This window comes from Dermatophagoides farinae, chromosome 5 (assembly GCF_024713945.1).
Source record: "Dermatophagoides farinae isolate YC_2012a chromosome 5, ASM2471394v1, whole genome shotgun sequence".
NCBI lineage: Eukaryota > Metazoa > Arthropoda > Arachnida > Sarcoptiformes > Pyroglyphidae > Dermatophagoides > Dermatophagoides farinae.
Genome location: NC_134681.1, coordinates 2,860,434 through 2,881,191, shown reverse-complemented (window position 1 = coordinate 2,881,191; position 20,758 = coordinate 2,860,434). Strand labels below are relative to the sequence as shown.

The 20,758-nt window shown below is 39.2% G+C and overlaps 7 protein-coding genes and 1 non-coding gene across 9 annotated transcripts; 5 read left to right on the top strand and 3 right to left on the bottom strand.

Moving 5' to 3' along the window:
- Positions 1-6,499: 6,499 nt before the first annotated feature.
- On the bottom strand, positions 6,500-7,831 carry LOC124499624 (uncharacterized). The gene is made up of 2 exons (XR_012832243.1): positions 7,568-7,831; positions 6,500-7,515 (listed from the first exon to the last, which is right to left on the bottom strand). It is a non-coding gene; the product is annotated as an uncharacterized LOC124499624 (transcript).
- Positions 7,832-7,842: 11 nt separating this feature from the next.
- Positions 7,843-9,235, top strand: LOC124499613 (protein-L-histidine N-pros-methyltransferase). Its single transcript, XM_047063554.2, has 2 exons — positions 7,843-8,711; positions 8,787-9,235. Exons 1-2 carry the CDS (start codon positions 8,098-8,100, stop codon positions 9,121-9,123), a joined length of 951 nt encoding a protein of 316 aa, XP_046919510.1. The 5' UTR covers positions 7,843-8,097; the 3' UTR covers positions 9,124-9,235.
- Positions 9,236-9,278: 43 nt separating this feature from the next.
- On the top strand, positions 9,279-10,331 carry LOC124499619 (uncharacterized). Its single transcript, XM_047063560.2, has one exon. The coding sequence runs from the start codon at positions 9,354-9,356 to the stop codon at positions 10,170-10,172; it is 819 nt and encodes a 272-aa protein (XP_046919516.1). The 5' UTR covers positions 9,279-9,353; the 3' UTR covers positions 10,173-10,331.
- Positions 10,332-10,470: 139 nt separating this feature from the next.
- On the top strand, positions 10,471-12,037 carry LOC124499623 (uncharacterized). Its single transcript, XM_047063563.2, has 3 exons — positions 10,471-10,945; positions 11,012-11,116; positions 11,174-12,037. The coding sequence occupies exons 2-3, from the start codon at positions 11,043-11,045 to the stop codon at positions 11,826-11,828; spliced, it is 729 nt and encodes a 242-aa protein (XP_046919519.1). The 5' UTR covers positions 10,471-10,945; positions 11,012-11,042; the 3' UTR covers positions 11,829-12,037.
- Positions 11,902-13,499, bottom strand: LOC124499607 (medium-chain specific acyl-CoA dehydrogenase, mitochondrial). Its single transcript, XM_047063546.2, has one exon. The coding sequence runs from the start codon at positions 13,325-13,327 to the stop codon at positions 12,041-12,043; it is 1,287 nt and encodes a 428-aa protein (XP_046919502.2). The 5' UTR covers positions 13,328-13,499; the 3' UTR covers positions 11,902-12,040.
- An 88-nt stretch (positions 13,500-13,587) lies between these two features.
- Positions 13,588-18,024, top strand: LOC124499577 (methionine synthase). 2 transcript variants are annotated; one of them, XM_047063505.2, is made up of 3 exons: positions 13,588-14,003; positions 14,076-17,061; positions 17,118-18,024. In XM_047063505.2, the coding sequence occupies exons 2-3, from the start codon at positions 14,079-14,081 to the stop codon at positions 17,894-17,896; spliced, it is 3,762 nt and encodes a 1,253-aa protein (XP_046919461.2). In that variant the 5' UTR covers positions 13,588-14,003; positions 14,076-14,078; the 3' UTR covers positions 17,897-18,024. The 2 variants fall into 2 exon arrangements, with proteins under 2 accessions (XP_046919461.2, XP_046919462.2); XM_047063506.2 differs by lacking the exon at positions 13,588-14,003 and having other exon boundaries at positions 14,022-17,061.
- Positions 17,900-19,522, bottom strand: LOC124499602 (glutathione synthetase). Its single transcript, XM_047063542.2, has one exon. The coding sequence runs from the start codon at positions 19,520-19,522 to the stop codon at positions 17,984-17,986; it is 1,539 nt and encodes a 512-aa protein (XP_046919498.2). The 3' UTR covers positions 17,900-17,983.
- Positions 19,523-19,777: 255 nt separating this feature from the next.
- On the top strand, positions 19,778-20,323 carry LOC124499632 (uncharacterized). Its single transcript, XM_047063572.2, has 2 exons — positions 19,778-19,898; positions 19,966-20,323. Exons 1-2 carry the CDS (start codon positions 19,835-19,837, stop codon positions 20,265-20,267), a joined length of 366 nt encoding a protein of 121 aa, XP_046919528.1. The 5' UTR covers positions 19,778-19,834; the 3' UTR covers positions 20,268-20,323.
- The last annotated feature ends 435 nt before the right edge of the window (positions 20,324-20,758 follow it).

Here is a 20,758-nt window from a genome sequence, read left to right as displayed (position 1 = left end):
TGGAAATATTTATTCATGTCCAATTGATCGGTGGGCAACCAAATAAAGTCGTAAAATTTTTTGCGAGACAATTTTCAACCAAAAAGAGTTTTTGCTGCGACACACATGACACATGACATGGCTGGGGCTATTTCTCCATTTTATGACCAAACGAAAAACGCGAACCAGAAACAAATCCAAGATCAAATCCTTGAATAGCGATGACGAACGTGATTATGTGTTGATGATCATCGATTCTAATTCATTCATGAGAGAAGGCAAATTTTTGCCAAGAATACGAATGACAGAACAGATATCGTAAAAAAGTCGTAAAATGTTGAATTTTGTTTTGATCGGTCGTTGTTTAGCTGAAAATCGTTGACACCTTAACAGCTCGTTTGTGTTTCATAATTTGATCCTTTTCAGATGTTCAGATGTTCAGCAACACACAATCAATGTTTTAAGAAGATTTGTCTCTCTCTCTCTCTTTCTCTGTGTATTTGTAGTAAGCATCAATGACAAGAGTTGAAAATTTAAAATTTTTATCCAAATTCTCATCTCGATGAATGTGGTCATCACCATCATCATATAGATTCACATGTCGTCAAAATGTCATCATCATCTCGATTGTTGATGATAATCATAACCATCTGGCTTCTGGATTTCAGCATTCAACCAAACAACCGACCGACAACGAACATTATCATTAAAAGACATGAATTTTATGACAGCATTGATAACGATACACTGCCATCAATATCGTAAAATTGTCCTTATCGCTCACTCACTCACTCACACACACAGGTCTCATTTTCTTTGGTCGAGATTGAATTCCGTTTTTGTTCGTAAGCATTTCTAACGAAAGAAAAGAGTATCCATTGATCAAGTATGCAAGATTACCATAATCATCATCATCATTATTGATTGAACAAATTATCACCACTTTTATATGAAAATACAATTTTCATAACAAATATCAAAAATCGATGCGCATGTCTGGCTGTAGATTTTCGTTTGGTCGTCATAAAATTCAAGTTTCTTTTTGCTTTCGCATCTCAACATATTGAAAACACTTAGCAGTAATGATAATTTGAGTAAGAAGAGATTTTTTTATTATTAAAAAAAGAAGCAAACAGTTTAATGAGCTGTAATTTATTCATTTTCATTCATTTATTGCTGGTAAATGTTGAGAATTGTTCATTATAATTAGACTGAATCGTAAAAATCTTCTAACACGCACAAACACACACAAACACTGGACAAATGCGCCAACATGAGTTTGTTTTGTTGCAGAATGGTCAACATCCATTATCCAACGACATCTATGAGTAGAATGCCCCAATTATCCTGGATGTTGCACATATATGATCCAGGTGCGAAAATTTACCAATTTCAATCCAGTGCCGAGGAATTCGTGTTTGATTAAAGTGGATCATAAAGTGGAAAGAAATTTAAATAAAATTAAACAAACAATGATGCAATCAGTACATAATTATGATCGATTATGTTGCACGACAGCAGACAGGATAATGGGGATTGAATCTGTTTGGATTCTTCATTGACTGTGCGTTGAGTGAATTATGCAAGTATATGCAGTTTGCTTGGATCAAAGATTACTGACCCGACAGTTATTACCGGGCAGGATCGACTAGATGGGAAAGCAACTTTTGCTTTGAATCGTTACTCTGACAATCAGCAAGATGATTATAGGTGATGTCTATGGCCATTGTCTCAATAATTGTTTTAATAGTCATCATCATCATAGTCATCATCATCATGTTTGTTTGGCCAACGAATTTTTTTCAATGAGAGTGATTCGAATAGAATTTGAATATTTCTATGTATGCATTCAGTTTGTTTCTTGATTGTGCCAACAGTGGAAATTGCTGTTTGCAAGTGGATAGATTTGGCTACTGTCCTCCAATTCTGCTTTAGGGATTTGAGTTTTTTTTTCACTCTTTTTTTCTGGTTTACATTGTTGTGTGTCATGTTGTTGTACGTAAGAGAAGATACGAATCGAAATTAATTATTTCCGAGCAAACACATGCACACATGAATGAATGTTTGTTTGTTTGAAAAGTGTTGCAACAACAATAACAACCACGACTAAGGGATTTCGCTTGCATCTTGGGCCGTCATTCTGTTTTTTGTTTTTTGTTTTTTGTTTGGATGCAAAGTTTTCTGTCGGCCTCTGTGGCAACCATACATGTATATGGCAATAGATTATCTCAATTCATAATGATCAACAGCACCATACACAAGTGAATGAAATGAGCATAATTGGACAATGAACATTTAGTTGTATGAGGTCTGAACATTATGATTATTTTGCGGCCAACAATAACAAAGTAGAATGAATGAAACAAGCAAGAATTTCAATCATCGTGACGGCAGAAGCGTCATTAATCGTATTATCATTATATTGATTCGGACCATTTCATTGGATAGTTGGAACCATGTATGATGATGATGTATGATGAACACTACTAGCTGCCAGAGAGAAAGAAAAGCCGATTATCTGATGGAATTTGAATTATTTCAAACTTGGATTGTTACAAAATTGTTGTCTTGGACAATTTTTTTTCCAGAATTTCGTCGTCATTGGCATTGTCGATATGTTTCAATCCATGTGATTAGCGGTTCGATCACGGACGACAACAAACAACAAACAACAAACGGCACGTATCAATCATATTCGATTGATTCAAGTCGACCAGCAAACGCCACCTCTTGAGTTTTTTCCGAGTGTGCAATTGAACAATTGAACAATGTACAATTAAATGAACAAGACAAGATTATCATTCGTCATTCGTCATTCGTCATGTCGGTTTCACCTTTCATTGATTTTATTATTCAAAAAGAGCAATTACATGACTATATGATAATTGTCTGGTGGTCATGGAGCAAACAAGAATGACAATTGCAACAATTTGAATTTGTAAATATTAGACAAAAGGGACTCTGAGAATGATTAATTGATGGCAAAAAAGTGGTGTTTGAAATTCAATTTGAAATTGAAATTGAAATTGAAATTGTCTTGTGTGTTGTGCACGATGTTCATCATGATACATGAGAATTGTCTTTATGCAACATAATTGATCATAATTGGTTTAACGTGAAAAACGATTGAAGAACCATGCCTTTTCATGGTCGGCCATGATCATCATGAAGAAGATGGTGTTTGTAATGCAAAACATTCATAATTCATTAATATGGCCATTTCGGAGATGTGAAAATTTCAACCTATTCCAAACAACCGATTCGATTGAGATGAGATGTGTCACATGTGGCAAATCCTGCCTGTAACACTAGAAGCTTACTCATCCCATGCTGTGCTATCTTACAAGATTAGTTGAATGAGTGAATGAATGAAATAGTCGAGTGAAGCTAATTACAAAACGATTAAAGCATAATTATCCGGTGATTCCATGTGTTGGTGTTATGGCCATTATGGATTGAGAAAAGATTACAACTCATCTAGCCATGTATGCCTCTATCCATGATTGGCTACAGTGAACAAACACACACACACACACACCCAGAAAGATGATAGCTGGTCATTATCATGATTATTGTTGGTTATTGTTGGCAACAAATTAGCATTTGTAGCCAATTTTTTGATAGAGCGATAATGATGATTTATGATGATGCAAACATACCTATATGATGATGATATGATTGAAGCCAGTCTCGAGAATTGGGCTTGATTCCGATTGGCGGTGCTGGTGACAACATGGACCGAATGTGGCTAGTTTTTCTAGTTTGACGCCCAATATTGGTGGAAGCAATCTTATCATTCACTTGGCTAAAGGTCAATCATTCATTCATTCTGTTGGTCGATAATTAGTGCTCACTTTCTGGCTTTAATCAGTATCATCACAATTTGATTATGATGATGATGAGATCAGGTTGCTTGATAAAATCATCATCATCATCATCATCATCATAATGATTGGACATTCATAATCGCTATTCCTAATTTGAATTGGACAATTTTTCTCCTACCAGCGTTGATCGTTGTCGAGTGCATATGAAGCGATAAGCCGGGCTTTCCGCTTCATGTGTCAGTGGTACAGTGAATAAATTGTGATTGAAAAATACGGATCATCAGCAATCAATCAATCGGTCTGTTTATGCCATCTCCACAGGACAGTTAGTTGATGTTTGCATCGTGAGATATATCCTATAGATGAGTTGCTAATTGAATTAACCAAAGATGGAATGAAGATGTTTGGTATTTGGATTAAAAATGAAACTTTATCAATTTTAACAACAAACGACAAACGACACATCGTGAATAATTGATTTGTTTATGCTGTGTGATGATGATGATGAAGAATTTTGGCGTTGGGATGATTCGTTGATTAATTTTTAATAGTTTGTCCATGCGAACACAATGCACGATTGTTCGTTCGTGTCAAGTGTATTTGGTTGTTTAGGTTGTTGTTTATCATCATTGCCAGTCCAGGAACTTGGTAAACACGATATTGTCACAAAATTTCAATTTGCTCATCGCCTGATGTTGAGTGAGGAAGCTGATTAAATATTTAACCAGAAGAAACAATATATACAGTATACAGTCTGTGTGTGTGTTGGCCTTTGGGTTGCATTCATAATGATTGTTTCAAATGACAACAACCTAAACAACAATAATCGAATACGACATTGGGTTTCGATTGCAGAAATGAAAATATCCACCTTGTGCCTGTGAACACACAACACATTAGTTGTTGGTCATCATTATTATTCAGTGTTATTCAGTGTTGGTTCGTGTTTGCCATACCGAATTTCTTGGCCGTCGGCTCATCAGAAAAGAAAGGAATGAGGCAATGTGGAACTCATTATCGACTATGGTTAATGTTAGGTGTTCAAGTTTTGTTTTTTGTTGAGACCAATTAGCCAATTGGTTGATGGTTATGACGATGAAACAATATCATATCATCATCATTATCTAATGTTGCAGATGAGAATTGTTTGCCGTTGTCTGCCATAATTATTAATTAACTGTATTTTTATAGTTTCCAAACACTAACACAGCATTGTCCTAGATGAAATGATAGAGACGTCATGATGTTGAGTTTAAAGAATTTGGACCAGCTTTGTGTTTGTAACGGGAATTAGTTTCTCATCTCGCATATGATACCATAGAGAGAGCATTAAGAGCGACCATGAGCGTCAATGGTCCATTGTGTTATCATGTTCATATCCGTGGTTATTGGTGATAATTCCATATTCTCCGATTATGACATATTAATGTTAATTAAATGTGAGCAATAGGTTAACAATAGGTTTCCACATTAATGTCATTGATTGCGTTGCACGGGGAGGAGGTGTGATGTTTGGTTCGTTTGGTTTTTCGTTTCTGTGTTATCATGCATGATAATTTTAATCATTGCCAGTTGAAAAATTGAATTTTCAATTCAAATGAGCATTGTTCACCATACAGAAGACTGGACGAATGGATTGGACTCGTTGGTGGTGCTAACATATAATTATCGTGTGCTTCTCACCATAATGGATTATTTGAATGTTGGTTTTGTTGTTTGCCCCATAGAAATGGAAAAAACCTTAATTGAAATTGGAAAAAACAATCGTCCATTATGAATTCTTGTGATGTGCGAACATGCAAAGTCGTTAAACAAATTTCGGTAATTGTCGGTTTTTTGGCCAGCGAATCTCGAAAAGCTCTGAATCGTTTTCTGAGCTGTAATGTGAGTGCGTGGGTCCGTTTCAAATGGATAATTGGTTTGTGTGAAAACACGAAAAGATGGTGAGTGAGAAAACTTGTTGAATAATAATGCTCGTGCAATGACATTACATAGATATATAGATATATAGATATATAGAGAGCATTCAAACAACAAGTTCATTCTGCAACACAACCAGCACCCTGACTTGACCTAGAGTCGAATTGAATCGAACAAAGGTTGATGATAAAAACATGATAGATGGATGGAGTAAAAGTATAATTATGTTTGAATTTATGAATATCCATCGATGGCTGCAATGGAAACAGTTGAACATGAATCATGATAATTGATCATAATCATGCTCGTAATGTATCCAATCATTATTAACCATTGGGCTTAATGGGGGAACTAATGGGCACTCATTTCGGATTATTGTTTCAGTTTCGTTTGATAATTGATCGACCATAATAATAATGAGCATTTCTGAGCAGCTCAGGCAAACGATTATCGATCGGTTTGATGGTTATCATCATTTGATTTTGCTAGCAATGCTAACAAATGTGATTCAAATATCTGATGCAATGGATTAATGGTGTGATGAGATTGATGAAAAAATGTGGCCAATTTGATTATCGAACGTAATCGAATGTTGAATTACTGGCTATGATTGTACATTGTTCTAACTTGGTTACGGTTCATCTAACGATTCATTCACATTGCAATACAATGGCCAATTGATGATGATACACGAATATTGTGGCAACAGATTTATTTGCGTCAACAACATTTGCACTGTAGTGAATTGTGACAGATTCATTGTTCAAAGCGAATGGTTTCAAACATTTTATTATATATTGCTATATCAAAAAGAATGCGATTATAACATTGAGAAAATGTGTGTGTGAGAGAGAGGGAGAGATTGCCAGTTCAACAGTTGTATTAAATGTATCCAGGTAGCACATATCACTAAATTATATACCGTTTGTATTCATTTGGAAGTGAATGAATGTTAGATTGGTAAACTGTTGGAACACGTTGTTGTTGTTGTTGTTGAATAAAGACCAGAATATGAATGACCAGAGCAGAATCGTTCTGTATATCTGATGATTTTGTTGTGTGTGTGTGTCACTGTTGATTTCGAAATATGGTGATGATGATGGAACAAAGCTCATGTTTGATTGTTGGTGGAATCAATTTCGGAAACCTGAATCTTGGTGCTGGAATAAAGGATGATTGTACGATTGTCATTGGTGTGATTGGAATCCTTGATATTTGAATTCTGTTTTCCATTGTCATGGTTTTCCTTTTCTTCATCATTATTCTCGTGGTCGTTATCAACATCATCATTATCATCATCCCTATCAGCATCACCATCGCTACCACCACCACCACCATCGGCAACATCATCGTCGTCATCATCTCGTTCTTCAAGGTCCATCAATTCTAGCATCAGATTCACATACTCTAGACGAGCTTCCATCAACAATTTCAAATGTCTATATGGATGTTTTTCCAACGGAATTTCACGTCGATACAGGCTGGGATTCAGATCCCACACTGCTCTTGGGTTCCTCATGTATTCAATGTGTTGTTTCAATTTCTTGGCTTCTTCGATTTGTTTGACAATTGCTTCTCGGCCTAACTTGGCTACATTTCGATAGTAATCCTCATCATTATCTTTGGACTCGATTGTCGTAGTTGTGTTTGACTGGCAAACATTGTCATCTTTGTGGCGTTGAGCAGCAACATTATCACCAATTGTCTTGTTCATTTCGACCACCGATTGATCAACAATTTTACGTTTACGAGACAAACTTCGTGTGTTGACCATGTTTTGTTTGGCACCCTGTTCAATTATTAATATTAACCACTATCATTATCATCAACCAGTAACTTACCGCACAAATGAAATCTAATGATAAAAAGGCACTTTATTTATAAACAACGAGATGACAAATCAAGTACAATTATTTTCGTTCTATTTCCAAGTTGTTTCACATGTGAACATGCTGCTTACTATTTCTTGATGTTGATTCCAAGAGATGGCGATCCATGCGATTGAAGACTACTTGCAACATATGAACAGTGCGTTTTTGTTTTGTTTTGTTTTGTTTTGTTTTCCAAAATCACCATCAAATGATGACCATTCATTTTATTTTCTCAATCAATTTTTGTTTCATTGACGACATTGACAAGTGGTGACTGGTTAAATTTGTCTCATCTAATCATCGATCAAATATCATATGCATTCCGTCGTTGATTGAGCTAACCTAATCAATAATCTTATCACGAAGCAATGATGAAAAAAGAGTGCTGTTGTGTTGGAAACGGTAACAATATCAAAACAAACTGAACAAACATAGTGCTCACTCTGTATCAGTATTCAATGTCTAATTGGTCACATTGATTGATTGATTGATTAGATCAGATGCCTTTATTTCGACGTTCGGTCCATCTTTATCTGCTGAAACGGCATTGCCGTGAAGCAACCTTGTTTGGGTTGGACAAATCACGATGGTATCGATTGGTGGACGACAATGACCAAATGCTCAGTGATGAATTACGTGGCAAATTTATCGAATGTCATCTGGATCTGGGCACTCAACGATTCATTGACGCCTGTTATTATCAATCGAAATGTTTGTTCCGTTCACTGTGGATATTGATAATGCGTTCCATATTGAAATTATTCATATCATCTACGTCAATTTGTGGCCTTTTGAATTGTGGTCGAATGTTTGTGTTTAGTGATGAACAGATTGAAAAGTTTTGTTTCGACACGCTCGATATGCAATCCGAAATGGTGGATAACGGCGGCCGATCGAGACGTCAAAATCGGGGCACATTATTGGATATTGGTGCTGGCGACGGCAACGTGACTGCCAAACTGGCCAAATATTTTAATCGCACCTATGTGACTGAATTGTCACGTACCATGCAGAATCGTCTGATCAAACGTGCATTTCATCTGTTGGATGTTGATGAATGGCATGAGCATGAATTTCGATTCGACATGATTAGCTGTCTCAACGTTCTAGATAGGTTTGCTCATTCATTTGAATGTTTGTTTGTTTATCTGTTCTGAATATTATATTGATTTATGATATAACCTTACAGGTGTGACCGACCATTGGATATGTTGAGCAATATTCGCCAATCTCTCCAACGTTCTGGTGGCCATTTGTTATTGGCCATTGTATTGCCTTTAGTGCAGTATGTCGAATCGAAACGAAGCCACCAACCGGAACAATATCTGCCCGTCCAGGGACAGACATTCGAACAACAAGTTCAATCATTCTGGGACAACGTGCTTGCACCAGCCGGATTCGAGTTGATTTGTTGGACCAAACTGCCATATCTTTCCGAGGGCAATATTGACCTTACTTATTTCTGGTTGATAGATGCCATTTTCCTGCTGAAACCAGCCCCTCACAACCCAAGCGAATGGGTTTGATTTCTTGCATCTCTATAGATATATCTATATATGATTTATTTATGTTTGTTTTTTCTGTATTCGAAACGTGCTTTTTCAGAACATGAATGAAATTAAATGAAATGCAAACAAATTGAACATCCAGTGGATATGAAAGGATATGAAATTGTCATTTGATTTGATTTGAATTTGAAATTCATTCCATTCATTCGATGTAATTGATGGCGAGCACATGACATTGGGCGACAAAAATGAGTATCCTAAAATCTGTTTCATTGTGGCCATTGTTGTTGTTGTTGTTGTTGTTGTCATCGGCTATTTTAATGGCAGCAGCCGATACAAATTCCAGTGATGAGGACAAACGGACAATTTCCTGGCGACAAACAAATGATAATCTGGCCAAAGAGAAACCAACACCACCGATGGAGAGTTTTGTCATACTGCATGAACAACAGGATCCGGATGAAAGTCTACTTGGACGTGAATTTGAACATCTGAAAACATTCCTGGCCAACAATATGCCAGCGATGAATCCAGTGCAGGCAATTTCCTCCTGGATCACGACACCAATGAGACGATTGTGGTCTCGACGAGAAAGTGGTCATCGTTCAGTGATGAACGATACGATAAACGCAATTTACAATCGTCTCATTGATTATGGCTTCCACTCGGTGGGCATCAGTGATTCATGCCGAGAGTTGGCCATATGCAATACGTCCAACTACATTCTCACACAAATGCCTGCATTCCTCGAAAGCTATGGTCGCGAGCGATTGATGAATTTTCCGACATCAGTGTTTGGCAATCATGATTACACGAATGCCTGGATAGTGGGCCTAAGTTCGGCCGAACCATCATTCTGTCCATCGTTGTTTGCGTGCGATAATACAGTCATCACTAATAATATGGATATGAATATGATTTCCACCGAAAAGATACCGATTCAGGTTAATCAACAGACAGCCTATTACATGGATGCTTCCAACGCAAACAATGAAGGACAGCGTCAACCACCACCACCTCTGATGCTTTTGATCGAGGTCATAGCAGCCAATTCAACTGGACATTAATTTATAAATGCACACACAAACAGACAAACAGAATATTGAAATGAAAATGGTGTCTATGAACAGCTCTTTAAACTGTTTAAAACACGTGACACGGTTTCATGTTTTGACAACAACAACAACAATAAAATTGATATATTGATATTGATATAAAATTGAAAATTCAATGTTTGTTTTGTTATTTTCCAGTAAAGGTGACGATGATGTTTTGTCTGGGTCATTTGTGAGAATGATGGTTGTGCACGCATTGAACTAGATTCTGTCGGCATACTTGACTTCATCTATGTGTCTATATAATGTTGGAATGATGTGGCGAAACTGGCCTACTATGTGAAAATATGAATGCACACATTTTGGCCTCGTTTTTTTTTTTGGTTCCATTTGGTCCGACGCATCTCATTGAATAGACTGGTTTGTTTCATCTCTGTGTCGTGTTTGACATTGTTTCATAATATGTGTGTTGAGTGAACATCATCAATAGCTTGGAGAGATGAGGAAGAAATGTATTAATTTTATGATGACCAACTTATTCAATTTAGATTAATTAATGATCAATGATATGCTGAGTAGACGTATACGATTAGAGAGATAATTTACATTTACATCTGTTTCATACATATTTGAATCGTACAGCACAACTTTAACCATAGCAAACAAACCAACAAACGCTAATTGCTAATTGCCAATTGCTCAACGACCAATGATTCTTTCACAATTTCATTCAGTTTGACAAACAAATGTGATGAGAAATTTGTTGATCACTTGGACTGAATCAAGTAAGTCATGATTATTGATTATTGATTATTAGTTAGCAATCATTGATCATTGGTCATTGATCATAGATTATAAAATAAGCGAGTTTGACTGTTACGAATGGTTGTAATGGCTCATAAGACATCGACCACATTCAACGATGCATTCGAGGACATTAATCTGGCCGAACAAAGGTGAGCTATCAATTGAGATTGGTGTGAAAAGATTGAGATTGATCATGAGACAATTAGACGTCACAGACAGATGGGCTTCACTTGTGGATATTCGGTCGGAGAAGAAGCTGGTTGGCGTGATGGCTACATATTTGGCATGCGAAAAGGTGCTCAATTATCGGCCGAAATTGGTTATTATCAAGGATTCGCTCATGCTTGGATATCGATCCTGGAACATGAAGATACAAACAAACAACGCAAATTGAATGCATTACACTCTCTGCTTGAGATGACCAGAAGCTTTCCACGTACAAACAACATTCTCGAAGATGATACTGTTCAGAAATTGGCTCGTATCCGGGCCAAATTCAAACAAGTCAATGCATTGATCCTGGGAACTGGTGCAACGTCTACAACATTTTTCAGTTCATCATTCAGTGGTGGTGGCGGCGGCGCCGGTGGTGGTGGCGGAAGTGCTGCTGGTCAAGCACCAACTGGACCAACTGCTAGTCAAGGAGCTCATCATCATCATACACATGCACCGCACATTGGTGGCATCTACAACCGCGGTGGTGGCACATCGTGTACATCACAAGAATCTGGTGTTGGCACATCATCGTTTCGCGGAATCTCTCCCACAGCCTATAATAATAATATATCGGCCACACCATGTCCACATCATCACCACCATCATCAAACACCACCACCACCCAATGTAGAAATGTCATTTTAATATTTGAATCCAAAGTACTCCCACACACACACACACACAGTCAAACAAACAAACAGTGAAATGAATGTTGTTGTTGTTGTTGTTGTTGCAATGAACAAGAAAATTGTTTATTTTCAAAATTAAAATACAAGAAGACAAGACAAATTTATCTCATTACAAATATGGAAAGCAAACAATAAATAAAACTACTGCTATTACTACTACTACTACTACTATTGACCCATCGCTTGTTGAAAGTGTTCGCGTGCAATGATCATACGTTGAATTTGTGCGGTACCTTCATAGATCTGGAAGATTTTTGCATCACGCATCAGTTTCTCCACCGGATATTCGCTGTTGAAACCGGCACCACCGAATATCTGAACGGCATCGGCAGCACACTTGTTGGCAACATCGCCAGCCAAACATTTAGCGATGGAAGCCCAATACGTATTACGACGACCATGATCAAAATCGTATGCGGCACGCATATAGGCCATTCTGGAAGTGGTAATGCCAATGATCATGTCAGCCAACATGAACTGGATGGCTTGATGGGTAGCGATCGGACGTCCGAATGTTGTCCGTTGAAGTGAATATTGTGTGGCCTCATCCAAAGCTCGTTGAGCAAGACCGACGGCACCAGAAGCGACTGGCGGTCGTGTCAGATCGAAAGCACCCATAGCGATACGGAATCCTTTGCCTTCAGTTAGGAGCACATTCTTCTTGGGCACTACTACGCCTTCGAAAGTGATTCCACGTGTGTCCGAACATCGTTGGCCCATGTTCCATTCTTTACGGCCAATGGTGACACCAGGCGTGTCGGCTTCAACAATGAAACCAGTGAATGCTTCCGAAGCTTTTGCTTTTGGATCGGGATTCGAACGTGCCAGAACGAAAAACCAATTGGCATATCCAGCTCCAGTGATCCACATTTTCTGTCCATCGAGAACGAAATCGCCGTCTGCATTTTTCGTAGCTTTTGTTCTGACGCCGGCTACATCAGAACCAGTTCCTGGTTCTGTTACAGCATATGCACAAATCAATGGTTCGGCAGCACAACGACCGAGATATTCTTTCTTTTGTTCATCATTACCGAACAGAATGACCGGTGCCTGGCCAAGTGTGTTGGCAGATAATGCTGTGCCGACGCCAGTACATCCATAGGCAATCTTTTCGGCTATCATACAATGATCCAAGAGCGGCAGGCCCATGCCGCCATATTCAACGGGTAGTGTCTCGGTAACAAGACCAAGTTCGTGAGCTTTTTTGAAAATTTCCATCGGGAATTCACCCGTTCGATCCAGTTCGGCAGCTTTCGGGATCACTTCATCCTTGGTGAATTTTTCGGCCAAATCGAGCATACTTTTCTGATCTTCGGTCAATTCGAAACATATGCCACCGTCACTGGAGCCATCGTCATGTGTTGAGAAACGATTCTTGTTTATTGCAACGAATGGATTGACCGTTTTGCGAAATACCGTTCGTGTGAATGCTGATCTAACGAGATTAAAGACCATTCTTGTCGTTGTTGTTGTTATTGATTATTGTAGATCGTAGGAAAATAATTTGATTTACGAATTGGTGCTTCAAATCACTGGGTACAAATTGTAAATATCATATATCATCAAGCTTTATATTTAAACGAACGACGAGAGACGAGTTCACTTGTTTCACACACACACACAAACATAAACAGAAGTATATATTGTGTATACACATGTATGACTATCGATGGTCGTACAATCGATTGTTGTTGTTGTTGTTGTTGATGATGATGATGATGATGATGATGATGATGATGATGATGGAAATAAACAACACACACACACACACATCATGGATTATAATACTGTGAATGATCATCTCATTTTTATTGGTTGGCCTTGAAGTTGAGTTGAATGGCGACAATGAGAATGGAAACCTGTTCGGAATGGAAAACAATGATTGTGTGAGTAATAACAGATTAATCACATTTCGATTGAATGCTTTGACAGTTCAACAACTCGATAAATAACATAGCATTGTGATTATTGCTGTTCAAAGTGTGTCATTTGATTAGATAAGCTTGGAATCGATGATCGAATGTTTTTGTTCATGGTTGTTTGAATGAAAGAAGCATTCATTCATTCATTCATTCATTCATGTTTCGTCTATTCATCATTTTGTATTGATGAATTGAATTGAATTTGTTTGGTGAGTAGTAATTGTATCGATTGTCTGCATGTTTTAGAATTCAAAAACATAAAACTTGTGGTTATTTCGCAGGAAATGATTGAGAAAAAATTCCGCATTCAACGATTATTGGAATCGTTGGCTTCCAAAATACTGCTCATCGATGGTGCAATGGGCACAATGATTCAACGACATCGATTTGAAGAGAAAGATTATCGAGGATGTCTATTCGATGATCATCCGTGTCCGTTGAAGGGCAACAATGACATATTGTCGCTCACTCAGCCCGATATAATATATTCGATTCACAAGGAATATTTGGAAAGTGGTGCCGACATAATCGAAACCAACACCTTTAGCAGTACGTGTATTGCACAGGCCGATTACCAATGTGGCCATTTGATTGCTGAAATGAATCGAAAATCGGCTCGAATTGCCCGTAAAGCGGTTGAAGATTATATGGATGAACATCCAGACAATGGCTACAAATTTGTGGCCGGTTCATTGGGTCCGACCAACAAGACTTTATCGATATCACCTCGTGTGGAAGATCCATCGTTCAGAGATGTTGTCTGGGATGAATTGGTGGATGCTTATCGAGAACAAACACGAGCATTGCTTGATGGCGGTGTCGACATCATTCTGATCGAGACCATCATCGATACGGCCAATTCAAAAGCGGCATTGTTTGCCGTACGATCTGTGATGGAAGAACGTCACGAGAATGATATTCCCATATTTGTGTCGGCAACCATTGTGGACAAAAGTGGTCGAACATTGTCTGGACAGACCAGTGAATCATTCATCATAAGCACGTCGCATGCAAAACCGATGGCATTCGGATTGAACTGTGCGCTTGGTGCCGATGATATGGAACCATTCATCAAACGAATCAGTAACTTTGCCCGAAATACATTCACCATATGCTATCCGAATGCAGGTTTGCCCAATGTTTTTGGCGAATACGACGAGACACCGGAAACTATGGCCCAACACATTGCTCGATTCGTCGATCAAAGTCTGATCAACATTGTTGGCGGTTGTTGTGGCACCACTCCCGACCATATTCGTGCCATTGGCCAAGTGGTCAAAAATGTGGAACCTCGAAAAGTGGTTGGTTCATTCAAACAATATTCGACCGATGCAACATATCTGGCCGGATTAGAACCGTTCATTTTCAATGAATCCACTTTGTTTGTCAACATTGGCGAACGATGTAATGTTGCCGGCTCGAAACGATTTGCCCGATTGATTCGCCAGAAGAAATATTCGGAAGCACTGCAGGTGGCCAAAGAGCAGGTGGAGAACGGTGCTCAAGTGTTGGATGTCAACATGGACGAAGGAATGATTGATGGTCCCAGAGAGATGGCCAATTTTTTGAATCTGATCAGCACTGAACCTGAAATTTGTCGCGTGCCAGTCTGTATCGATTCTTCCAAATTCGAGGTGATTGAGGCCGGCCTTAAATGTTGCCAAGGCAAAGGTGTTGTCAATTCGATCAGTCTGAAAGAAGGCGAAGCTGATTTCATTGCCAAAGCCAAACTGATCAAAAGTTTTGGATTTGCCGTTGTCGTCATGGCGTTTGACGAAAAAGGACAGGCCACCGAAGAAGATGAAAAAGTCAACATTTGTGCGCGCAGTTATCGATTGCTGGTGGCCGAAGAAACGGTCGGCTTCAATCCATGCGACATTATTTTCGATCCAAACATTTTGACCATCGGTACCGGAATGGAGGAGCATAATTTGTATGCCATCAACTACATCAACGCCTGTCGACGAATCAAACAGGCATGTCCTGGCTGTCATATTAGTGGTGGTGTGTCGAATCTGTCGTTTTCGTTTCGTGGAATGGAACGAATTCGTGAAGCAATGCACTCGGTATTCCTGTTCCATGCTATCAAAGCCGGTATGGACATGGGCATCGTCAATGCTGGCGCATTACCATCGTACACGGACATTGATAGTGAACTATTGGATTTGTGTGAAGATCTCATCTGGAATCGGAAAGCAGAGGCAACGGAAAAGATTCTTGAATATGCTCAAACACACGCCAATCAGAGTGGTAAAGCGGCGCAAATGAATGTCCAGGATTGGCGTCTTGAGCCGGTTGAAACTCGGTTAGCGCATTCAATCGTGAAAGGTATCGATCAATACATTGAACAGGATGTGGAAGAATGTCGACAAAATGTGGACAGATATAGCCGTCCATTGCATATCATTGAAGGACCATTGATGAAGGGAATCAGTGTGGTTGGCGATCTGTTTGGCGATGGAAAAATGTTTCTGCCTCAGGTGATCAAATCGGCTCGAGTGATGAAGAAAGCTGTCGCCTATCTTATTCCATTCATGGAACAAGAGAAACTGGACAATCCCGATGATTATGACGGTGATGACCACGTAACGACCGTTGTGATTGCAACCGTGAAAGGTGATGTACATGACATTGGCAAGAATATTGTTGGCGTCGTTTTGGCATGTAACAATTTCAAAGTGATTGACCTGGGCGTCATGACACCGTGTGAGAAAATCATCGAAGCAATCGAAGAACACAAGGCCGACATTGTGGGCTTGAGTGGTCTGATTACGCCGTCGTTGGATGAAATGATTTATGTGGCTAAAGAGCTACAACGTCTCAACTATCAGATTCCATTGATCATTGGTGGAGCGACAACATCCAAGAAACATACGGCAGTGAAAATAGCGCCCAGATATGTCGGTCCAGTCATACATTGTCTGGATGCATCTCGTAGTGTAATTGCATGTGCCAAACTGTTGGATGAAAATGGTCGGGACGATTATGTGGAAGAAATCCAAGAGGAATATGAAGAAATCCGAGTCGACCATTACGATTCATTGTCCGATCGAGTCTATCTCAAGTATGATCAAGTGAAACGCAATAAATTGACGCTTAAATTCGACATGATCAAACCGCCAACGTTTCTGGGCACCAAAACATTTCTTCACTATGATTTGAACACGCTACGAAAATACATTGATTGGAAGCCGTTTTTTGATGTTTGGCAGCTGCGAGGAAAATATCCGAATCGAAATTATCCAAAGATTTTCAACGACGAAACAGGTGGGTGTGCCATTTTCATTTCTTTTATTTTCGTTTTAATTTTCGTTTTTGTACAGTGGGAGCTGAAGCACGTAAAGTATTTGATGATGCTCAGCGTATGATTGATCGATTCATTCGAAGCAATGAACTGAAAGCCAATGGTATCGTGGGACTGTATAGAGCCAATTCGATTAATGATGACGACATAATTCTGTTTGATGAGAATGGTGTAGAACTTGACCGTCTTTATGGCTTACGACAACAAGCGGCCAAAGAGAGCCAGGATAATTCAGCCTACATGTCGTTGGCTGATTTTGTGGCGCCACGTGAATCCGGTCTGGCCGATTATGTTGGTTTGTTTGTTGTCAGTGCTGGTTTCGGTTGCGAAGAACTTTGTGCTCAATACTTGACCAACAACGATGTCTACAATGACATAATGGTCAAGGCTGTTGCTGACCGATTAGCCGAAGCGTTTGCCGAACATTTGCATGAACGTGTACGTCGTGAGTTTTGGGCGTATGCACCGGACGAACAATTTGAAACGAGCGATCTTCTCAAGGTCAACTATCGAGGCATTCGACCGGCGCCTGGTTACCCATCACAGCCTGATCACACGGAAAAGGTGACCTACTGGAAAGTGATGGACGTGGAACGACAGACCAACATAAAGCTTACCGAGTCATTGGCTATTTGGCCATCGGCATCCACCTGTGGAATATATTTCGCTCATCCCGAATCTAAATATTTTGCTGTCGGAAAGATTGACAAGGACCAGATTGCCGATTACGCTAAACGGAAACAACAACCGATGCAAGAGATGGAAAAGTGGCTAAGCACTTGTTTAGCATATTCATAGTGATAATAATATCAACTCTATATTTATTCTGTTTTAACGAATTTGTAATCAATTTCCATTTTCTGATATAATTAAGCTCAACAGTTATTATATGAGAAAAGGTGTGTCTAGAATGCCGGCACCTGAAACGACCCCAGCTTCTTTTTCTCCACTTAATTTCGATCGAAGCAAGTGACCAGCATTTTGGTTCCATACAATGTGGTGGCCATTCGTTTCGACCAATACGCTGCCATATATTCCTAATTCACTGTCGATTTGGTTATATGGTGGTGGTTGACATGCCACTGATGTGGTCGCCGATGATGGTGGTGGTTGCTTGAATATCAACAGCGATTTGATTGCTTTCTGGCGGATAAATTGCATGAGAAAATATGCATCATTCTCATTGTTGGAGAGGATTCGATCCAGCTTGTCAATGATTTGTTCACCAAACACATTGTTGCCGCCACCTTCTTGATTTGATTTCAGAACAAATTCTGATGGATTCTTGATTACCAGATCTCTGGCAGACTGTGAAATGTTCCAGAATTTGGTGTATGTGTTGAACAATTTGTCCGAATGTGGACTGCTGCTGCAACAAAAGCGATCGAAAATGGCTCGATCACTGAGCAGTGTTTGGAATTGTTTGACACCGGCCAATTGCAATTGTATGGATGGACATTTGATTGCGCGTGATTGTTCCAATAAAAGTCGTAATTTCCATGAGTTTTCATAACCAAAACAGCTGGAAGAATATGCTGCTCGAAAATAGACGACCGATATTTCCACTTGGGTTTTGTCGATGGTGGTGAGCAAAAGTTGTTGATTAGGCCCAAGCGATATGATTCCGTGGTCCAAATCGCGGAATGAACGTCTGTATATTCGAATATCGGGTGATAATGATTTCATTTTCCATTCAATCATTTTCTGGTCCATTACATTGGCTTCTTGTTCCTGAACGACAAACAGGATGGCTGAGTGCTGATCGGTGCGGCTATAGATTCGATGTGCATCGATCAATGACTGTGCCACACGATCCAATGAATCATTGGTGGCAATATGGCCATTGATTTGGTCATCACTGAGACCCTGGTAATGTTTCAATGTATAACGATGCAGTTGCGTCACTTGTTGGGTGAGGGCACAGAAGCCAGTCGATATGGTGTTCACTTCAACTTGTTTCAGATTCGAATGCTGGTCAATCATGTAATCGGAGCGAAAAATGCCCAGCTGATGTGAAGCAGCGTAACCTTGTTTGCTGACAGTCTGATAGATGTGGAACAATTTGGCCACAAACTCATCCGGTAATTTGAGCAACGATTGTTCCAGGAATTGGTGATTGATGGAAATTTTATGGATCATTTCATTGATTGACGGCTGTAGGTTAATGGCCAGTTGAAAAGTGGATCGTTCCATTGGACTGGGGAATACGGTCACCGGTAAACAGCACATTGATCGCCGGTCATCCATCGGAATACGCCGGGAACAAATTCCCAAAGATGACGCATACAGGCGTATATCGTCCTCGACATCGATCCAATTGTAACGTAGTTTGTCTAGTTCCATCGCTGTGTTGTTGTTGTTTTTGTTGTCTATCCACAGTTGGCTGAGTGAAAATGCCTGCACGTATATAGAACGTGTGTGCATCGTATAAACTGAATGTTATCAATTTAAATCATGTGACATGTGATTTGTTGATTTGATTAGACTTTGCAAATCATCAGTGAAAATTATTTTCAATGAATAAAATGACAAAAAAAAACAGTTGAATGGTCTGGATCGATTTTGGCGTTTCACTCTCCAACTCTGTATGGATCGTTTGTCAATAGTCGTTATGGCAACCGCGATTCGGCTATAGCTATTTGTAGTATTGTTATGGTTGTCGTCGTTGAAAGTGGTACCTACAACCATAACCAAATCCATCGATCCATCCATCCATCCGAATCAATGTGTTGAGTAATGTTTCGATACATATTCATCATTGCCGTCATATCGATTGTGGCCGTCGTCTTTAACCAACGATGTATGTTAATAATAATTGATTTACTCGATTTATTTGAATTTGACAATCATTTATTAATTATATACAGATAATAATCAGAAACAAGAACGACGTCGGATGGCCGCTATTCCGTATGAAACACCATCAACGTTGGTCATGATTGACAATGGTAATGGTGATGAAAAAGGCAGTAGTATTGACAGTATGGCCATTCAATCTAAACCACTCATAACGGCCAACGATGATGATGATGGTGCCAACGAATTGGATGATTATTGTCACACCATTTGCCAGCTACATCAATGTCAAACGGGCCGCGAAGATTTGTATAAAGAGAATCAATGCGTTTGCTATAAAGATGGTGGTGGTGAACAACGGTGTGAGATTTAATTGATGTATATGAGTGTTGTATTTGTGGATACAATAAAAAAAACAATTGTTAATCATCATTTCATTGTTGTTGTTGTGGTTGTTGTTGTGGTTGTGGTTGAGCATTAATGTTGTGTGCAAAACGGCTGTATGTGAGACATTCTCGTAGGAATACGTAGATATCATCGGGAGGCACACCCAATCGAATCAACGTCAATACGTTTCTAATAGCATGATGACCATAATGTGATTAATGACATGATGATTAATTAGGCGCTATACTTACTTTGTAATTTCATACGGCAGATTCACATTTACTGTGCGGGCCAGATCACAGTATGTGATTGTAGAATCATTCAACATTGAATGACGATTGTGTCGAGAATCTGGACTCGAAACTGCTCCAACCGATCTGGATCGAGATGCGGCATTGGTGGTCGAATTCATCCCGAACGACAGAGACAGATAATCGGGACAGTCAATGTTATTTTGTTGCGACATGTTTACAATGG